The sequence below is a fragment of the Lasiosphaeria miniovina genome (assembly GCF_030549165.1).
Source record: "Lasiosphaeria miniovina strain SMH2392-1A chromosome Unknown B0T26scaffold_3, whole genome shotgun sequence".
NCBI classification, from domain to species: domain Eukaryota; kingdom Fungi; phylum Ascomycota; class Sordariomycetes; order Sordariales; family Lasiosphaeriaceae; genus Lasiosphaeria; species Lasiosphaeria miniovina.
This window is the reverse complement of record NW_026848222.1, coordinates 1,533,009-1,549,940: the sequence shown is the minus strand read 5'-3', so window position 1 is coordinate 1,549,940 and position 16,932 is coordinate 1,533,009. Positions and strand designations below refer to the sequence as shown.

Here is a 16,932-nt window from a genome sequence, read left to right as displayed (position 1 = left end):
TTGCCGACATTCACCAATGCTTTCCCGCCGAGCAGGGTTGCAGAAGGAGGTGCCATTGCGACGCCAGCTCCTTGTCAGCCCCTTTCGCCGCCGCCTACCGAACAGGAGACGGCGGCACGCTTTGAGAAGTTTGCGCACGCATTCATAGACGTCAAAAACCTTACAGAGGCGTTCACGTACATATCGTCTGTCTACAGGGTGGGGTTCATTCATGTTTCTACCCCTTTCTCATTTCTATGAGTTCTACGTCATGTTTTGCTGGGTAATTGACAAAAAATAAACATTTCAAGAATCACAATCCTTACGCTGCCAAGGATGGTCCCGACGCGGCACTCGACGTTTTAGGGCCTCTCTGGGATACTGTCACCATCACGCCTCTGCGTCGGACCTTCAAAGGGGACACGGGCTGGCTAAATTACCAGACCGATCTTTTTGGGGAGGTTGTAGACCGGTTCAGGCTGCAAGACGGTTGCATTATTGAGCATGTGAGTTTCCGACCTGTATGCCCTCGCTACTGTTCCTTCATGTCAAATGGGTTATAGGTTATATGGTGGCGTCCTGACTGACTGGCTCGATTTGATAATAGTGGGATCAAGGAGAAGGGTACCCATCTGCTTGAAAGGAAGGAAGTAGGCCGCCGGTAAGAAAGAAAGAGGGGAAAAAAGGAGAAGAAAAAAAAACAACCCCCGAGTACGGTCAACCGATGTTCTTTGGCGTGTATATTCAAAGTTGGTGGCGAACCCCGTTCCGGAATAGTACTTGTCAAATGCCTCAGAGAATCAGTCTGCTGCTGGGATTCGAACCCGCAGCCTCCGTGGAAGGCGCACTGTGACGTGAGCCATTATCCCACTCGATTAAATTCCCCGAAGCCCTCTGTGCCCGTAGGCGTTAAGGTGAGCGCGCAAACTGCCCTATACCCTGGAGACTCAGGCCCTGGAGACTCAGGCCCTGGAGACTCAGGCACTTGAGGCAGCTGGCAGGGACCGGCGCGCTTCCCCCGCCAGGCGCCTGCCCACCTAAGGTAGGTTGTAGGCAGGCTGCCATTCCAACTCTGGCTACTGCGAGGAAAGTGAGAAGGCGGGGCATGGCTACCGAGTATGCAGTATGCACAGGACTTGCCAATGAGAAGTCGGGACTAATCTTCAAACGCACGTCGTCAATTCTTGGGCTACTCAGAATGATGCGACTGGCTCCAGCACCTGCAACTTATCGTCTAGAATTGGCCCACTTTTCATGGAATTAGACAGGCCCTGGTTGACATGCCTCTGAGCTTCCTTCATTCTTTGTTATTTCCTTCATTCTTGACTCGGAATGTCTTCATTTCATTCGGAATGCCCTCTTTCGGGCTGATTACAACGCCTCCCTTGCCTTCTCTCCACGAGTATAAGGAAGCGTTCTTTTCTGTACTTTTAGACCTATTGAGCAGACAATTCAATGCGCTGTCAACTTCGATCGCGTGCAACACAACTGGATAGAGGCGTCCAATAGTCCTTGGACACATGGATTATCGAAACGCCTCGAAGGGCACACTGATATCCCAACTTAGAACACCGGTAGGTAGCCTGCAGCTTCCTGAATCTGCCTTGCCGAATTGTGAGTTTGGGGGTCGGGGGGCAGTATATAATTCTGATGGGTGCCCCAGCCCAGCCGGGTCGAAACCCAGAAGGACCATCTTCTAATTAACAGCCCGGTGATCAAAAGGCGGCTACAAAAATGTCTGATTCGGGCGAGGGCATGAGCAAAGTCAGCAAGCTGCGCCAACTGTACGAACCCAGTCATAACCAGACGCAAGCGCACAGCGCAGAGCTCGCGCCCAAAGAGCGCCAGCTCATTGATCAGGGACTCGGCACTAGCCTGGCCACGGCAAAGCGACTGGCCCGCCTCCAGTCTGCCAGGCCGACTGCATCCCGAAACGTAAGACAAAGCCCACGCGTCACTCCTGATCCAGAAGAGCCAGAAATCACCGAAGAAGACGAGCCGGGCCAAGTCTGGACCACCGACAACGACCAACCACCATCGAGCTCTGCCGACTCCTTGCTGTCTCTCTCGCCTTCCACGCCGCTGTCTTCCCTGCCGTCGCCTTCGAGCGAGGTCGTGAGACTCGAGTCACGCATCGAAGAAGCTCAAAAGCAGACGGTCGAGAGGGAGGACGAGCACCGCCGATGCGAGAAACAGGTCGAAGACCTCCTCCAAAAGCTGGCAGATGTCGAGGCCACAGCACGCAAAAATCTCGTTGAACTCAACAAGTACTGCGAGGCGACAAAATCACGGCTCCAGCAAGAGGTTGACGAGCTCCGCGGCAAGCTCAAAGACGCCAAACAGGCCGAGAAAAAGTACCGGATGCTCTACGAAGAGAGCCGCAAATGTGAAGAGCGATTGAAAGAAGAGCTGCAAGACGCACGGAAAGCCCTGCGCCAGTCCGAGGAGGCCGTCGACGACGTTTCGCGAAGCAAGCTTGCGTAAAGAAGTGCGCGACCAAGCCGAGCAGCTAAATACACTCGAGGCCGAAGTCCGAGCCCAAAACGCCAGCAGACAGAGCGAGCACTTGCGAGACCACTCGGAACCGCACACCCCCCTCCATAATGGTAACCGTCTTGACGGCCGGGCCATTGTCCCGTTACGGCTGCATACCCAGCAATATTCTCCTCCCCCAAATGCCTCCGAGCAAGAGAGCCCCCCCGCTCCCAGGGCTGTCGCCACGGAAAGCCCAGGGCGCGAGGCCTCTAGTAAACGACGACACTCGAGTAGTAGGAGCAGCAGAGCCTTGGGATCAAAGTCGCGGGAGGAGCCCAAGAGGTCGCCGCGCCGGAAGGAGTCGAAATCAGAGAAAAATAGCGAGCCGAAGCTGGTCCGCAGTAGAACAAAGTAAGTGCCAAGAATTTGTTAGCCGATTGACTACCTAGCTACATAACGAATCAGAGAGACAACTGGCCGGCTAATGATTTCTCTGCAGTCGCACACTGGTGTCAATGATGACTTAGCTGGCTGGACTGGATATCGGGCTCGAATTGCTACGATTAAGAGGTTGGGTCTAGGCAGCCTGTATGCTCCTCATATTATGCGTGGTTTCTTGTTTCTCTACTGGTCGAGTCGAAATGCCGAGGAAACATGCACGCCAGGACTGGTGGAGGCTGATATGGTCTGCTTTATTCACCTCGCCACATTCATTTACTGCTGCTTGTCAAACGTTCGCTCTCACGATCTAGCTCGCTTCGTGCTTGTTAAATTAACCACAAACAAGCTATGGCACAATATACCAACAGAATAGAAGATTAGTCTATTTCGTCTCTATTACATGATTATCTAGATTACCTACCAAAGTCTCACGCTTCGGAGCTTTTCTCAACATTCTGAACCGTCACGGCAGCCAGCCGCTCGGCCTTGGCAACGCCCGCCTTGCCCACGATGCCTGCCTTGCCCACGATGCCCGACCCTCGGAACGCGAAGAGCACCACCACCAGCGCAGCAATTCCCGACGCGAAATTCCACCACTCAGCCGCCCTGAGACCGAGCAGCGTGGCCGGTTCCCATGCCTGCAGCCTGCCGACGTTCTGGACATCGACGCCCCTTTCTCTGGCTATGACGGCCGTCTGGACGGCGGTCGCGACGGCCAGCCCGACGGCCCTGCCGACCTGGCCCATGGCGTTGACGAGGGCGCCGCCCAGGGCCTGGTCCGACTGCGGCAGCGCGTGGCTGGTGAACAGGATCAGGCACGGCCAGGTGGTGTCGGCGCCGAAGACGGACAGCACCATGGCCGGGAAGCCATAGGCCCAGTACAAGGTGTTGGGGGGGATGGGCGCGGCGAAGAGCAGCGCCGACACGCTCACGCACGACGTTCCGACGCCCAGCAGCACGTACGTCGGCACGCGCGACAGCAGCTGCGAGACGACGGCGGCCGTGAGCACGCCCGACACGCCCGTCGGGATGAAGCGCAGCGTCGTCTGCAGCGGCGACAGCCCCTGGTAGTCCTGGTAGAAGTAGGTCGCGTACACGAGGAAGCCGTTAAAGCTGCTGAAGAAGAGGGCCATGATGAGCATGGCAGCGCTGAACTTCTTGCTGCGGAAGGCCGACACCTTCATGATGGGCGGCCGCCTGCCCGTCGTCTCGAGGTGGCGCTGCCAGAAGACGAAGAGCACGACGAGCACGACCGCCACGAAAATGACCGCTGGCACCCACGGCGTGCTCCACCCCACCACGTTGCCCTCGGTCAGCGCGAAGAGCAGCGCCAGCAGCCCGCCCGTCACGAGAGCCGCGCCGAGCCAGTCGACCGACGCCTTGACTGTGGCGCCGTCGTCGTGCAGCGTGTGTTTCGGCGGCGGGATGATGGCCACGCCCGCGACCGTGATGACGGCTGCCATCAGGGCTATCACTCCAAAGACCCATTTCCAGGACGCGTACTGGGCGATGAACCCGGCGATCAGGTTGCCAAAGACGGCTCCGAGGGGCGCGCCGGCCGCTGGTTTTCAGTGTCAGCGTACGTGGGTCAGGGACCCGTCGTAACAACATACAATAGCAGCTAAACGCGTAGTTCTTGGCCTTTCCGGGAGGGAATGTCACGCCGAGTATGCCAATTGCGGTTGGAACGTTGGCCGCCGCCCCCTGTCTCATGATCAGCGCCGCTCTGTACCGAGGCAAATCCTGTGTTTAGGAGTCAGGTGGATGAATACTCACCAAGCCTGCAAGCCCGCGGAACAGGTAAAAGGCGATCTCGTTTGGCACGAACGGGTTGGCGACCGACGTGGCGGCAACCCAGGCCGACCCCCAGATAAAGATCTTTCTCTTGCCGTAGATGTCGGCGATCCGCCCCCACAGCAGCAGGAAGCAGCCAAAGGCGAGCGCGTAGGCCGACACAACCCACTGCACGCGAGCCTCCGGGATGCTCAAGTCTCGCCCGATGGTTGGCAGGATGATGACGACGGCTTGCCCCGACATTGTCTGGTTTCAGTCTCTGGTAAGCCAATTACTCCAGTATGACTCCAGTAGAAAGGCTAGAGGGGATCCTAGGTAAACAATTACATTGAGGAAGCTGGCTCCCGTCACTGTGGCCACAAGGGCGATGCGGCGCCCTTTTGACAGGGCAATACCCGGGGGTCCACGCTGCTCCGTGTTGTCGTTGACGCAGTCGACAGTATCCGACTCGTCCGAGTTCGGCGTCTCCAACGCCCCGCCGTCGCCCGCGGAAGCGACAGCTCGTGACTTGTCGAGCCCATCGTATTCGTGGGCGGGTTTCGACATGGTCGCTGTCGCCTATCTAATCGACTATTGATGCACCAAAGATTAGGCACCCAAGCGTAGCCAAAAAGCGTGAAGAGATCCCAGAAAAAGAAAAAGAAAAGAAAAAGAAAAAGAAAAAGAACAAAAAAATTAGATGTTGAATAATTTCCAGTTGGTAATTAATTGCCTCGAACCCAAGGCATCCAAAAATTTCCCCGCCAACCTGGAACGAATGCAATGCTAGGTAATTTTTCGTCAAGTCCAGTCCTCTCTCGACCTAGTGGCAAAAGACGCGATGAGACCCCACCCCAACGGCATCGGTCCATCGCCAATCGCTGAAAATAGATTGGAGGCGGGCGACAGGTGGGTGCACTCGCTCAGCCCCGCGTGGTCGAAACGGGACGAGACTCGGTATTACGACATGGACGGTATCAGACCAGTGTCTGCTTGACAAACTGTTTGCTTAGGTTCCCTCCCCCCCCTCCCCGCCTCCTCTCTGTACCTCATCGAGTTCCGGACTAACTATGTGCCTCTGGGCGAACTTGCTGGGTGGGAAAGACACGGTCCGCCCGGGCTGCCTTGTCAAAGATATCGGGTGCATCCTCGTGATTAAGCTCTTGCCCGATCAGGCAGTGCTCATTACCACCTCACTTTGAGTTCAGCCTAAACTATCTTAATAGCAATTAGAAACAAAGCAGTATTTGAAATTCATACTCAGTGCCTGTGTTGCCATTACAGACTTTTGAGCTTGATTATTGGGTCATAATAATTCATCGCCGGGAAGCACGCCGCCTCAACCCGAAGTGACCAGCCCAAGACTAGAATGGGGTGAGATGGGGGACGAATGAAATTGATTCGATTCAAGGTCTGGCACTTCAAAGAAACATGTCAGAAGTGAAAGAAAAGCTTGCAGTAATTAACAATGCAACCGATTTGAGGCAGCCTCTGTCGCGCACCTGCGTGCGTGAACCACGGGTGACGATGAAACCGAAACAAGGACTATCAACGAAAGCGTTCCCCAACAGTTGTCTCTGACTCTCTGTGAAAATTAACAATGAGTTTTGTCATTTGTCTAACCTTGCCAAAATGGTTGACTTTCGAGAAAGTGATCAAAAGTGAGATGTACGGTTGTCTGGACAACTAAAGGGTCCATGAGTCCGTTCTAGACTCATGTAGATTTCACTTTCAACTCACCATCTCATGAGAAACCAAGGCAGTGCACATTGCTGCTTAGACACTGATTTCTTCTAGCTTAGCGCCCCATTGTTTCCTCATTACTCTAACCCCACGAAATTTTCGCTTTTGTTGGCCTAATTTCATAAATAAAGTACTCTCACACCGACGACATCACATTTTTTCTAGACTAGTGCAAGCGTCGTCACCCCACCCCACCTCTCAAGATACTTGCTTCTAGCGCACAGCAAATCTAACTTAGCCCAGCCCAGCCCAGCCCAGTCCATCCCAGCGTTGAACAGCTTTTGGTATTCTCAACAGGTCAAACGAAGTGAGCCAGATTGACGCCTCGCCTTGCAACTTGAAATGGAGAGAAATCGGCAGTTTGCGTCTCCGGGATCTGACTCGGGGTCGGCTCGCTCGTCCGTGGCAAGTTTTGCTCTTTCTCCTTCTTTCTTGGGGTCCGGAGAGGGAAAGCGTGGCAGCTTGACGGAACTCACCCCCGCCACCAGTCCTCCAAAGGCCTTCTCGGGATTCACCGACTCGGATTACAAGCAGTTATCGCAGCTAAATTTCGGCTCAGATGTCCACGATGCCAAATTTCAACACACAAATGACCTCCTGACCCGCGAAAAGCACCGCCTGCTCGAGACTGAGCGCCGGGGACTCACCCATTCGCCGTCAAAGCCCGCCAAAGACGGCGAGGGCTCGCAGTCACTTCAACCTCTGTCGGTTCCATTCTCTTCTTGGCTCAGAAACGCCAACAACAACAGCCACCCGAACCCACAAAACGCGCCCGGCAGCAGCAGCAGCAGCACAGACATGTTCGCCGTGCAGAAGCGAGGCATGAACCACTGGCCTTCTTCTCTCAACCAGCAGGCGGATTGGAGAGCCAGAGACTGCCCTCCAACATTCGACCCTTTTCGCGTTCCGCCGAACAGAGAGTCAGCCACATCCGCAATGAAGCAGCCCAACCTGTTCGAACGCTTGACCAGCGAGAAGAAGCATGAGACTCACGGCACTCATGCACCGATTCTTCAGCGTGGCAGGCTGAGCTTCAACTCGGAGGGCCGCCTGCAATTCAACGCGAGACAGGCTACAGCTACAGCAGGGCCGCCCTCGTCGCCCGTCGAACACTTCAATGCCCCGTCTCCCCGCCTCGTACCCTGGATGCTCACACCACAGCCAGCGACAAGGGTGCCGGCATCCTTCGGAAGTGGAAATAACGGCCGAGGCGAGCAAAACAGCAGCCTGACTGGCCTTGAGCGACTGTTCAACAGCCGCTATCAGACTTCTACCGCAGCGCCTGAGGCTGCTACTCGCAACAGCAGCGCCGAGTCAGCCATTCCCGGCCGAAGCGAACAGGGCAACAGCTTCAGCTTCGCTAGGGGCCGACTGTTCAACAGCCGCCATAAAGCTTCTACACCCGAGGTTGCCTTCTACAACCGCACAGGGCCTGTCTTTCCAATCCGCAGACCCACCGTCCCGCAGCAGTATGTCGCCTCCACGGAAACTGCCAGCAATCGATCCAGCCAGGAGTCCAGCTTTCTCTATAGCATGATTTCACAGCCCTCGGTCTTCCCCCAGCACCACCACTCGTCAAGCTTTGGCGTAACGGCGTCCTTTGACACAACGGCTGGCTCAGACGACATCAGTAGCGATGAAGAATACCGGTTTCGTCACAACAACACAGCCACCACGGCCACCACGACCACCACTGCTACCACCGCCTCTGCCAACACTTTCATCCCCTCTGGCAGCGCCACTGGCAGCGCCACTGGCAGCGCCACCAACACCACGGTCAACCCGCGCGTGTTCGAGCCCATGGTTCTGCGGCCACACCACACGCTCAGCAGTCAGGAGGCGCTGGGGATGATGATCCAGGGGTTCTCGCCGCGGTACAAGGGTGACCCGCTGCTGGAGCGCAACCGGTCGGCGGCAATCCCGCCCGACGCGAACTGTAGTTTGTTCGTCATCGGGCTGGCGCCCGACCTGACCACGCGCGACCTTCTCGCGGCCATCCGCGACACGGGTCGCGTCTACGCCACCCACATCAACCCGCCCGAGATGAGCCGCGGCCACGCCACGTCGGCTGCCAAGATCATCTTTTTCGAACGCGCCGCTGCTGGTGAGCTACGCGTCATTTTCTTCCTACCTGTCTTCCCCATTCCCTCTAAAGATGCAACAAAATGCTAACATCCCCGGGGTCTTTGCAGAGCGCTTCTACAACCGCTTCGCCGCCGACGGCTTCCTGCCAGGCAACACGGGCGCACTCTCAACCACCATCCCCACCACCAATGACCCTAACACACTACCAACAACAGCCAGCGCACCATTCTACAGCGGCCGCGTAGTGTGGAACCGCATCCGCTCGGCCGAGACCGACGCGGGCGGATGCAAGTCGCGCGTGCTGCTGATCAGCGGGCCGGCGGCGCTGGTCAGCGAGCCCGTGCTGCACGCGTACTTTAGCTCGAAGATGGAGTACCAGGTCGACGAGGTGCGGCATCTCGGGTTCGCTGATATGGGTGACCAAAGTGGTGGGCACCGCGCGCTCGTCGAGTTCCGTTTTGGGAGCTACCGCTGCCAAGCCGAGGCGGCGCGCATGGCGCTCTCGCGCGAGTTCAAGGAGTATGGTGTTGTTTGCGAGTTTGGTGCGTTTTTTTTTTGTCTGGCTTGGGTTGCGTCGGACTTTTCGCCCATATTCCCATTCATCTCTCTCTTTTCTTCTTTTGTTACTTTTCTCTCCTCGCCATGCCAAAGCTTTCAACAACAAAAGGATTAGCTAGCTAACAACAGATGTTTCCGAGTTCAACAGGACGAGACCCGTGCGACCGCATTGACCCACCGCCCGGGTCAGGATACGAAGAGCGGGTTTAGGAACCAGGTTGTCTTTTAATTAACCAATCATCTCTCGACAGTCGACCGAAAGTCCCGAGTCTCGATCTCGGGCAAGACTAGTGGTCACCCTGGCCGAGTTGAATCTTTGAAATTGAGGTGCGCGAGTTATCAACTCTCTGCCGGGGAAACCAAAGGAAACATATGATTAAGTATTCAGAGATGGACTTTGGAGTCTTTCTATTCCACTGGGGCGGGAGCTGGCTGTCATCATCTCTGTCAATAATATAGGAGACAGGGATGTAAGAGTTTGGGGTCGGCCGGTGGGTTCTTTTACGAATTTGGCTGATCATGTCCTTTGGATTCGTCACTTTGTATCATGTCTTAGTTTCGGGAATACAGTTGGGATTTCCTGCCCACCTTACCTAAGTAATTATTGTACAATCCTGCCAGTCTCAAGTCGAGACTTAGCTGCTACCGACAGAGCTATACCGAGGCTAATAGATGGATTGCTATTTCATAAATGAAGAGTTTTGATATCCAGAAACACTCCTACGCAAACTGCTATTCTACATCAACAACTTCAACCTAACACAACTTAAAAAAAGTGATGATGCAAATGCATGGACTTGTGGCTTTAGTTTGGAAAACGGGGGGCCTAGCGAGTGTGGCTCATTTGGGTACGAAAACGGTAATTTGGCTGGGCGGTGTTTTTTTTGGGGCTATGATCATGTACTAAGATGCATGGTGTGGGGCTTTCTTAAGATGCACATCGATAGAGCTATCGATAAGGAAATAGTGATGCTTTGCGGATAATATCTCAATAACGAGCCACGAAGCCACAACAAACAAGGTGGGACCAAACCACAACTTGCGTAACTGCCTGAGGTACTGAGTCTGAACCACTGGTCTAATACTCTCCCCACGACGAGACAACTCGTCATCTACCTTAGCAGGAGAGCATGCTAGGTTGATAAACGAGCGTTTTTGATCGCTTCACTTCTTTCTCCTCCGATCGACGCATAAATTTAGTCATCACAGGATTACTTCTATTAGAGCAAGATCAATAGTTAGCACTAGACAAAGAGGGAGGGCCGTACTTTGTGTGTGTGAGCAAGTGAAACAGCTATCATACTTCCCCAAAACCGACAAAGAGGATTCCCATTTAATTCACGTCCATCTGATTAGAAGCCTCCAAATCTTGCGATCCTTAGCGCAATAAATTGGTGCCTCTAATCCCACGGCCTAAAACTCTGCCCAAGACCTTTTCCGTTTTTTTTGAGCGTTATATGTCTAATATTAATTATCTTCCTCTGGTATGACAAATAGAACGCCGCATTGTCTTAGTTTCTGAACATACCTCTCGCTCAACCACCCCTTAGTATTTCATTGCTACCATTTCAAATCCATCCGCCTCGGCGCCTCCTACCGCTTTAGATTATTTGCCGCGTGCCACTTACATATTTGTACGCCCTAAGGTTTGAAATGCCTAGTAACGTACATAACAAGTAATTCGTACAACTAAATCAGTCGTCACTTTCCAACGCAACGCAACTCCCCCACCTCTTTTACCTATCCTACCCCTAACATATTATAGATTCGCTCCCAGCCGAATCCAAAATTATTTTAGCCCTCGAGGCTTTAAATAACAACCGAAAACTTGGCCTTGGAGCTGTAGCTAAGCTTTATAATGTACCTCCTATGACCTTCTCTGTCTCGTAGAATAGGGTGTTCCTGGTAGGGCACTATGTGTCAGGATAACTAGTTGTATGTACCCTTGATAAGTACAAGAGTTTCGCCCTGATAGAGGCTAAGGGAACAACGACAATTCGAACATTATTACTTTGACTAGACAGTAATTGTTACTTTGGGCCTGATTTCTATAAGGTAAGTAATTATTACAAACCACTCGACTGTTAGGGTCGTCTGTCGGTAAGGGAGCACGGGCTCCACAGGATGCTGGGGTTGGTAATTATGAAGATAGAACAAAGGGCAAGCTCCTATCGCACGGGTAATACAGTCAAATCGGAATGCCACTCAAAGTGTATGAGTGCAGTGAATGTGTATTGCTTGCTTGAAGAACCAAGCAAGAACTATCTAAGACCGTGGGTACGGTCATCGTATTTATCTAATTGAACAGCCAATCAAGGTTCTCCCTCGCAGTGCTCAGTGCCTCCGGGGCGCTCAGTCTTCGAGAACGACTGAGCTCTCAATGGTAACTGAGCACTTCCTTAATTGGCTGTTCTTCCTGCTCAGTGGGTCTTCCCAATCTTGGTGACCGAACGCACTGAGCGCCGTCTGGTTGGCCGCACAGAGCTCATGTGGGGCCCGTCCTGCCCGCCAGTGCTGCCCAATCAGCAGTCGGCTTCCAGCGCCTCCTGCAGACTTGAGCCAGGATCGTAACAGTAAGGCAGGTCAGGGTGGTCGTAATGGAGGCGATGGAAGGGGAGGAATTAACGCCTTTCTACGTAACACTCACGGCCTGACTATGCGGGACAAACAATAGACTGAACCTGAAATCTCTCAAAAGGTGAGGAATGGAAAGGGCTATTTTCTGTGGGCTTTCATATTTAAGCACCTAGGTAATAGAGTATTTATAGTAGCTCAAGTTAATATCTCGATAGATTTCTCTCCCAGTAGCGTAAGTTTATCAAAGCTTGGTAGTAAAATCCCTGGCTCCTGATTCCAGCAGCAACTTCTCCACCTTCAACTTCGCCGCACGGCCCTGCCCAGCCCGTCTTACACGGATCGACGACCTAGGGGGAGCGAACGCCGCATTCCTCAAAATCCTAAGCGGGCTATCGTATTCCAAGTCGTCGTCAAGATCGCATCCGGCGAGCTGATATCCTTGCGCAGATCCAGTCATATTGGCGTCTGCCCTCTTTTCAAGCAGGACCTTGACGCCATCGTAGTCCCAGAGGAGAGCGGCAAGTTGCAACGGGGTCATCCGGCAGGATGCAGAGTTTACATTTGCCCCCAGCTCGACCAGCAATGCTATAGCGCATGTTTTGCCCTTCTCGGTTTCCTTGTCATAGCGGTGTTGTGCGGTGGCAGCGAAAAGTAATGCGTCCCAGCCAACTGATTTAGCCAATATTTTCAGCTGTTCAAGACGGGGCTTGGGTTGTAGTTTGCGGATGAAGAGGGATAAGACCAGAGACGTTTCCAGTAGTACTTCTGATCTCCGACTCTGGAATCGATCTGGTGGCCGGGAACCAGTATCCGCAATTAGCAATAAGGCCGCTCCGAGGATCTGCTTGGCATCCAACATCTGTGTTGCTTCGCGTGCGAGAGCCCAAAGTCCCCGGTACAGGCATTCTGCGAGGGCTCCTATCAGATGATTCGCTGGCGTAGAAGACCACTCCAGTATCAACATTCTCTTCATCCGAAGCAAATGATGAGCACCGCCAGGATTGAGAAAGGTAAAGCAACGGTTTGACAAGCCGCTGGCAGCCAGACGGTTATCCCATTTTCCCAGAAGTTTGGGCGCGAGTCCTTGACAGTAGTCCTCGAGTAAATCCATACTAATGGGGTCGCCCGATGCCTTGGTTGAGCTCGCAATGTCCACGATATCCTTCGCCCAACACATTGCTGTGGTCTCCTCATCGAGAGCAAACCGTGAGACGGTACTATTGAGACTGCGGGCTGTGCGTTCAGCATACAGGAATTCCTTGACCGTGTAGTGCGCGAGAAAAACCACACCACTATGTAGTGGTTCTGGGCCGATAGTGTTCAAGTTCGAACCAGATTTATTCTGCGTCACGAAGGTGACGAGGCAACCGCAGATCTCCCGAATGTCAGATATGTCATAAAAATGATCCGTCGACATATCTAAGCGGATGGTGCGGAGTATCATGCTCAGGAGAACACGTGGTGTCATGTGCGAACATGAGTCGCCGAAATCGCTCTGAGCCGCTAGAATGCTTAGGGCTGCTCGAGTAAACTCGCGGTGCTCGGTTGGGATGGCATGTAGGATCCTCTCATATGTTGCATCCAGGGTTTCGGGGAGTTCTGCAAGCGCCTTTCTGACAGCCGACTGAGACTTCATCCTGCCGAGAATGTCGATTTGACATACCGCCCAACGAAACCTAAGATACGCAATCGTGAGTACGTTTTTATTCCAATACGTCGTGAGGGGTAAAAGAAAGAACCTACATTCCCTTTGCTTCTTTGGCTAAGGCGGCCTCAGTCTCCGTGTAAAGCGAGACTGGCCATGACTGAAATTTGGGGTTCGATCGCAGCGTTGCACTAACAAAGATCCGGATGTCTTCCTGCACGGCTTCGTTTGACATGGATACCGATACTGAGTGCGGTTGCAAGGCATTCTCAATGTCCAGATATTGGCGACTTGATATTAGGAGTCGAAGCTTTGCAAAGCGAGGCTGGGTTATGAGGGATGTGAGGATTTCCAAAAGGCGAGTATACGGTTTGCTTTCGTCAACTGCGTCGATAACAACATATACTACATCGAATTCCTGGGTAATTTGGGCTAAAACAGCGAGAGACGTGTTGATGTCGGGACGGTGGCGTCTTTCGTAGAGTCCCTGAAGCTGAGACGGAACGTGTGAAGCCTGCTGACAGAGCTGCGAAATGATCCACCTTAAAAATGGCTCCGTTTCATCCTGGGTCCGGCCGAAGTAGCAGTAGTAGTAAGCCCACCCGGTCCGTCGATTGTGTAGTAGACGTAGCTTGTTGACGAGATGCGAGATCAAGATAGTTTTCCCAGCACCGGGAATACCGTGGATCCACAAGGATCTGTTACCGCCGCGGACAAAGGAATTCCATTCCTTGCTCCTCAGCATCCACTCGCCAGTCCGCTCTTCGTACAGGATACCGGAACGGTTGTGGATGTCGCAGGGATTAGTGTGCTCAAGCCACTTTACTACGTTGAGTATCTGCTTGTCTGAATCATATTGTCAGTTGAAACATAGCTTGGAGTACCAACGGAAGGCAAGGAAAATTATCCGAAGGACGGATGCTCACCGGTAAGATTTTTATACACCTTGGCGGTCGTCGACTTCACAGCCTTCACATCTTCACTGTCGGTATGTCAGTCCCACCAAACTATTAACCAAAGATCGGAATGAACATACGAGATATCAGATAGCAATACGAGGGACAGGGTAGCTTTCTCGGTAACCAAGTTTGAGACAAGCTTCTTCACCCTATCCTCGCCGCCGGCCGCCCATTTCACAGCCTGTGTGACTTTTTGTCTCTTTCCGGGTGCTCGTCGAACGGCAGAGGGCGATATGGATAGTTTTGCCAGTTCTGCCTCAAGCTTCTCCATGGATGAATGGCAGTTCTCGAGTGGCTTCTTGGTGGCCTCCATAAGAGCAGTGTTGGCCTCGACGCCAGAGGTCGCATGAGTTCTTTTCAGCTCACCCAAAACGTCCTTCAGAGCGGAGGTCTCAGCGTGTGCCATTCTCAGGGTCGTGGGCATATCAGCTGTGGAATCGACGACATTCCTGGCAAGGGATGTGATGCGATCAGCTAGCTGAATGAAGGCCGCGATGCTCGCACCAAGCGCAAGAGCCTCGGCTGCCATGTCGTTACAATGGCTAACTGCAGCAAAGCGAAAGGTACCTTGAGTAAATTAGCTGATGTAGGGGCGAACAGAGATAGGAGCTTCGATAGGTTCGAGACTGAAAATGCATTTTAACGAGGAGGAAAAAAATGACGAATTATTGATCAGAGGTAGCCGCCCGCGCAGACCTTGAATTGAGACAGGGGCGGGGGCGGGGGCGGGGGCAGTGCCGCCAAGGCAGACACACGCAGATATGAATAATCTGTAACTTAAGGTTGAGTTCGTTATCTTAGGCAACAGAGGCCTCCAACTCCCCTAATTGACCACTATCCTGCCAAAAAAAAAATCCGTGCGCCAGCCCCACTAACGCGTGCCGCAACGCGACTACCCGACTACGAGAAATGTAGGGCCGGTCGCTTCCTACCGAAGATCGGACACAGGTTGCCGTCGAGAGTTAAGTAGATTAGGAGAAAACACCAGAGCAAGCACACGCAACGCTAGCGATGCACGTGCGAACTGAGTCTGCTAGCGCAATAAAATAGGAGTACCATACCCCACCCCCCAACGGATCACCCTAGCAGCGGATCACCTTTTTACACCAAAACACCAAATATTTGAACAACCACAACGTAGTCAATTGTGAAGCTATTCATAAGTAGAGAATTGAACCAGTTAGGTAATTGCATGTAGTTTAATTTTAATGTGGATTTTTCAGCCCAAAGACCCTACTTTTTTTTCGCTGTATCGCTGCGAATGAACTCGAAATTGACTCCAAATTAGCTTCCTGTCACGCGCATTCACAGGGCAACGGAAATGAAGCATTTGATGCAGGGAGGTAAGGCTTGAATTGTCTGAAAAGGTCTAATCTCTTGTTTCCTTTGACAGGGCCAAAAGTTTCTCTTTTATAGTTATGAATAGTGGCAAAAGCTGGTGGCGAAGAATCACATAGCAGCTTCTAGATCTTTCTTGCTCACTATTAATCCCAATATTGTGACACTTCCTTATATTTTTTCCCCCCTATCTTTGAGTGTGAATAACTTCTTGTACAACCACGATGTCTCAATATACTGAAGATACTATGGTCAATACGTTTCTAGACGTCACTGACAACAAGCTTTCTATTCGTCAATCGGCTTACAAGCATGGAGTTCCCTATACAACGCTCAACAGGCGGCTCAACGGCGTCCCTACCAGAGAAGAGGTTCTACAGGAACAACGGAGGCTCACAGAGCCTCAAGAAAAGCGACTAATTGAGTGGATCGTCAACCAGGAAAGACTGGGCTTTGCACCGAGCTACTCAACAGTAGCTAGTATAGCTACAAAGCTCTGTCAACTTGCAGGGGAACCAGACCCTGTAGGAAAGAACTGGATTTCCAGCCTCAAAGCCCGACATCCCGACATCCAGGCCAAAGCAGGCAAGAGAATGGAAGCCGCTCTGTTACAATCTGGACAACAGGTCCACGGAGCTAGGCCCGGCCTAGGATTGTGGGGGTCTGGACGACAGGTAGGAGATGACGGGAGACAAGGAGTATCGTGCACAGATTGCGAAAGACAGGCTTTCAACACACAACCAATGTATGCTTAACCAGATGCATTGATAGCTGCAGAACCGTTCTCCCAGAGAGCGTCCTGCCAGCTCCTATATAGAACTATGAAAAACCAATCAGAGCCTTCGCCCCGTATGCTCAGCGCGTTCAGTACGCTCAGTGCGCTCCCAGGCCAACTGAGCCAATTGAGCGTACTGATCATACTGAGCGCTCCCTGATTGGCCGCATCCGCCTTGCTCAGTGCGCTCCGAGTGCTCAGTGCGTTCTCAGACCAACTGAGCCGACTGAGCGTACTGATCACACTGAGCGCTCCCTGATTGGCCGTATCCGCCTTGCCGAGAGCCCCACACTAAATGCCGCTCCAGCCAATCTGTCGCGAGCGGGCAACGCCCTCTGCGCCTTTGAACCAGGATCGTAACACTATACCCTTTGAACTGCCTTTCTTTGGCTTGGGATTCATGGTATAGAACGTCCTGAGTATACTAATTGTGAATGTCCGAAGTGGAGCGAGAGAAGACAAGCGATGAGAGGAAATGGAAGAAGAGATGGTAGAGGCGACTGGAAAGAGTGTAGAAGGAAATATGGGAGAGATATGGAGGTGGTGTTACGATCCTGGTTCAGGCGCGCAGGAGGCTGCACGGA

At 52.8% G+C, this 16,932-nt stretch overlaps 5 protein-coding genes across 5 annotated transcripts; 3 read left to right on the top strand and 2 right to left on the bottom strand.

The window, feature by feature from the left end:
• Window positions 1–63: 63 nt before the first annotated feature.
• On the top strand, window positions 64–619 carry B0T26DRAFT_621979 (uncharacterized protein; the record flags this gene model as incomplete). The annotated part of the gene is made up of 3 exons (XM_060436088.1): window positions 64–198; window positions 291–485; window positions 587–619. Coding segments are annotated over 3 exons (363 nt in total), but the record flags the coding sequence as incomplete, so codon positions are not given.
• A 1,094-nt stretch (window positions 620–1,713) lies between these two features.
• On the top strand, window positions 1,714–2,463 carry B0T26DRAFT_749517 (uncharacterized protein; the record flags this gene model as incomplete). The annotated part of the gene is made up of 1 exon (XM_060445115.1): window positions 1,714–2,463. One exon carries the CDS (start codon window positions 1,714–1,716, stop codon window positions 2,461–2,463), a length of 750 nt encoding a protein of 249 aa, XP_060297984.1.
• A 796-nt stretch (window positions 2,464–3,259) lies between these two features.
• Window positions 3,260–5,402, bottom strand: B0T26DRAFT_701177 (major facilitator superfamily-domain-containing protein). Its single transcript, XM_060441583.1, has 4 exons — window positions 5,017–5,402; window positions 4,672–4,935; window positions 4,509–4,599; window positions 3,260–4,456 (listed from the first exon to the last, which is right to left on the bottom strand). Exons 1-4 carry the CDS (start codon window positions 5,233–5,235, stop codon window positions 3,324–3,326), a joined length of 1,707 nt encoding a protein of 568 aa, XP_060297983.1. The 5' UTR covers window positions 5,236–5,402; the 3' UTR covers window positions 3,260–3,323.
• Window positions 5,403–7,792: 2,390 nt separating this feature from the next.
• Window positions 7,793–9,591, top strand: B0T26DRAFT_701176 (uncharacterized protein). Its single transcript, XM_060441582.1, is given in 4 exon segments — window positions 7,793–8,153; window positions 8,166–8,515; window positions 8,604–9,038; window positions 9,203–9,591. 4 exon segments carry the CDS (start codon window positions 7,945–7,947, stop codon window positions 9,262–9,264), a joined length of 1,056 nt encoding a protein of 351 aa, XP_060297982.1. The 5' UTR covers window positions 7,793–7,944; the 3' UTR covers window positions 9,265–9,591.
• Window positions 9,592–11,768: 2,177 nt separating this feature from the next.
• On the bottom strand, window positions 11,769–14,964 carry B0T26DRAFT_701172 (uncharacterized protein). The gene is made up of 4 exons (XM_060441581.1): window positions 14,313–14,964; window positions 14,203–14,258; window positions 13,375–14,122; window positions 11,769–13,307 (listed from the first exon to the last, which is right to left on the bottom strand). Exons 1-4 carry the CDS (start codon window positions 14,762–14,764, stop codon window positions 11,873–11,875), a joined length of 2,691 nt encoding a protein of 896 aa, XP_060297981.1. The 5' UTR covers window positions 14,765–14,964; the 3' UTR covers window positions 11,769–11,872.
• Between the last annotated feature and the right edge of the window lie 1,968 nt (window positions 14,965–16,932).

Excerpts from the sequence above, each read along its gene's own strand:
- B0T26DRAFT_701177 (XM_060441583.1), bottom strand. The coding sequence starts at position 5,235 with ATGTCGAAACCCGCCCACGAATACGATGGGCTCGACAAGTCACGAGCT. Across the intron at positions 4,936-5,016 it reads CGGGAGCCAGCTTCCTCAAT|ACAATGTCGGGGCAAGCCGT; the intron begins GTAATTGTTTAC and ends GACTGAAACCAG. Across the intron at positions 4,600-4,671 it reads TCCGCGGGCTTGCAGGCTTG|GGGGCGGCGGCCAACGTTCC; the intron begins GTGAGTATTCAT and ends ATCATGAGACAG.
- B0T26DRAFT_701172 (XM_060441581.1), bottom strand. The coding sequence starts at position 14,764 with ATGGCAGCCGAGGCTCTTGCGCTTGGTGCGAGCATCGCGGCCTTCATT. Across the intron at positions 14,123-14,202 it reads GGTGTATAAAAATCTTACCG|ACAAGCAGATACTCAACGTA; the intron begins GTGAGCATCCGT and ends AATATGATTCAG. Across the intron at positions 13,308-13,374 it reads GCCAAAGAAGCAAAGGGAAT|GTTTCGTTGGGCGGTATGTC; the intron begins GTAGGTTCTTTC and ends TGCGTATCTTAG.
- B0T26DRAFT_701176 (XM_060441582.1), top strand. The coding sequence starts at position 7,945 with ATGATTTCACAGCCCTCGGTCTTCCCCCAGCACCACCACTCGTCAAGC. Across the intron at positions 8,516-8,603 it reads TTTCGAACGCGCCGCTGCTG|AGCGCTTCTACAACCGCTTC; the intron begins GTGAGCTACGCG and ends GGGTCTTTGCAG. Across the intron at positions 9,039-9,202 it reads TGGTGTTGTTTGCGAGTTTG|GACGAGACCCGTGCGACCGC; the intron begins GTGCGTTTTTTT and ends CGAGTTCAACAG.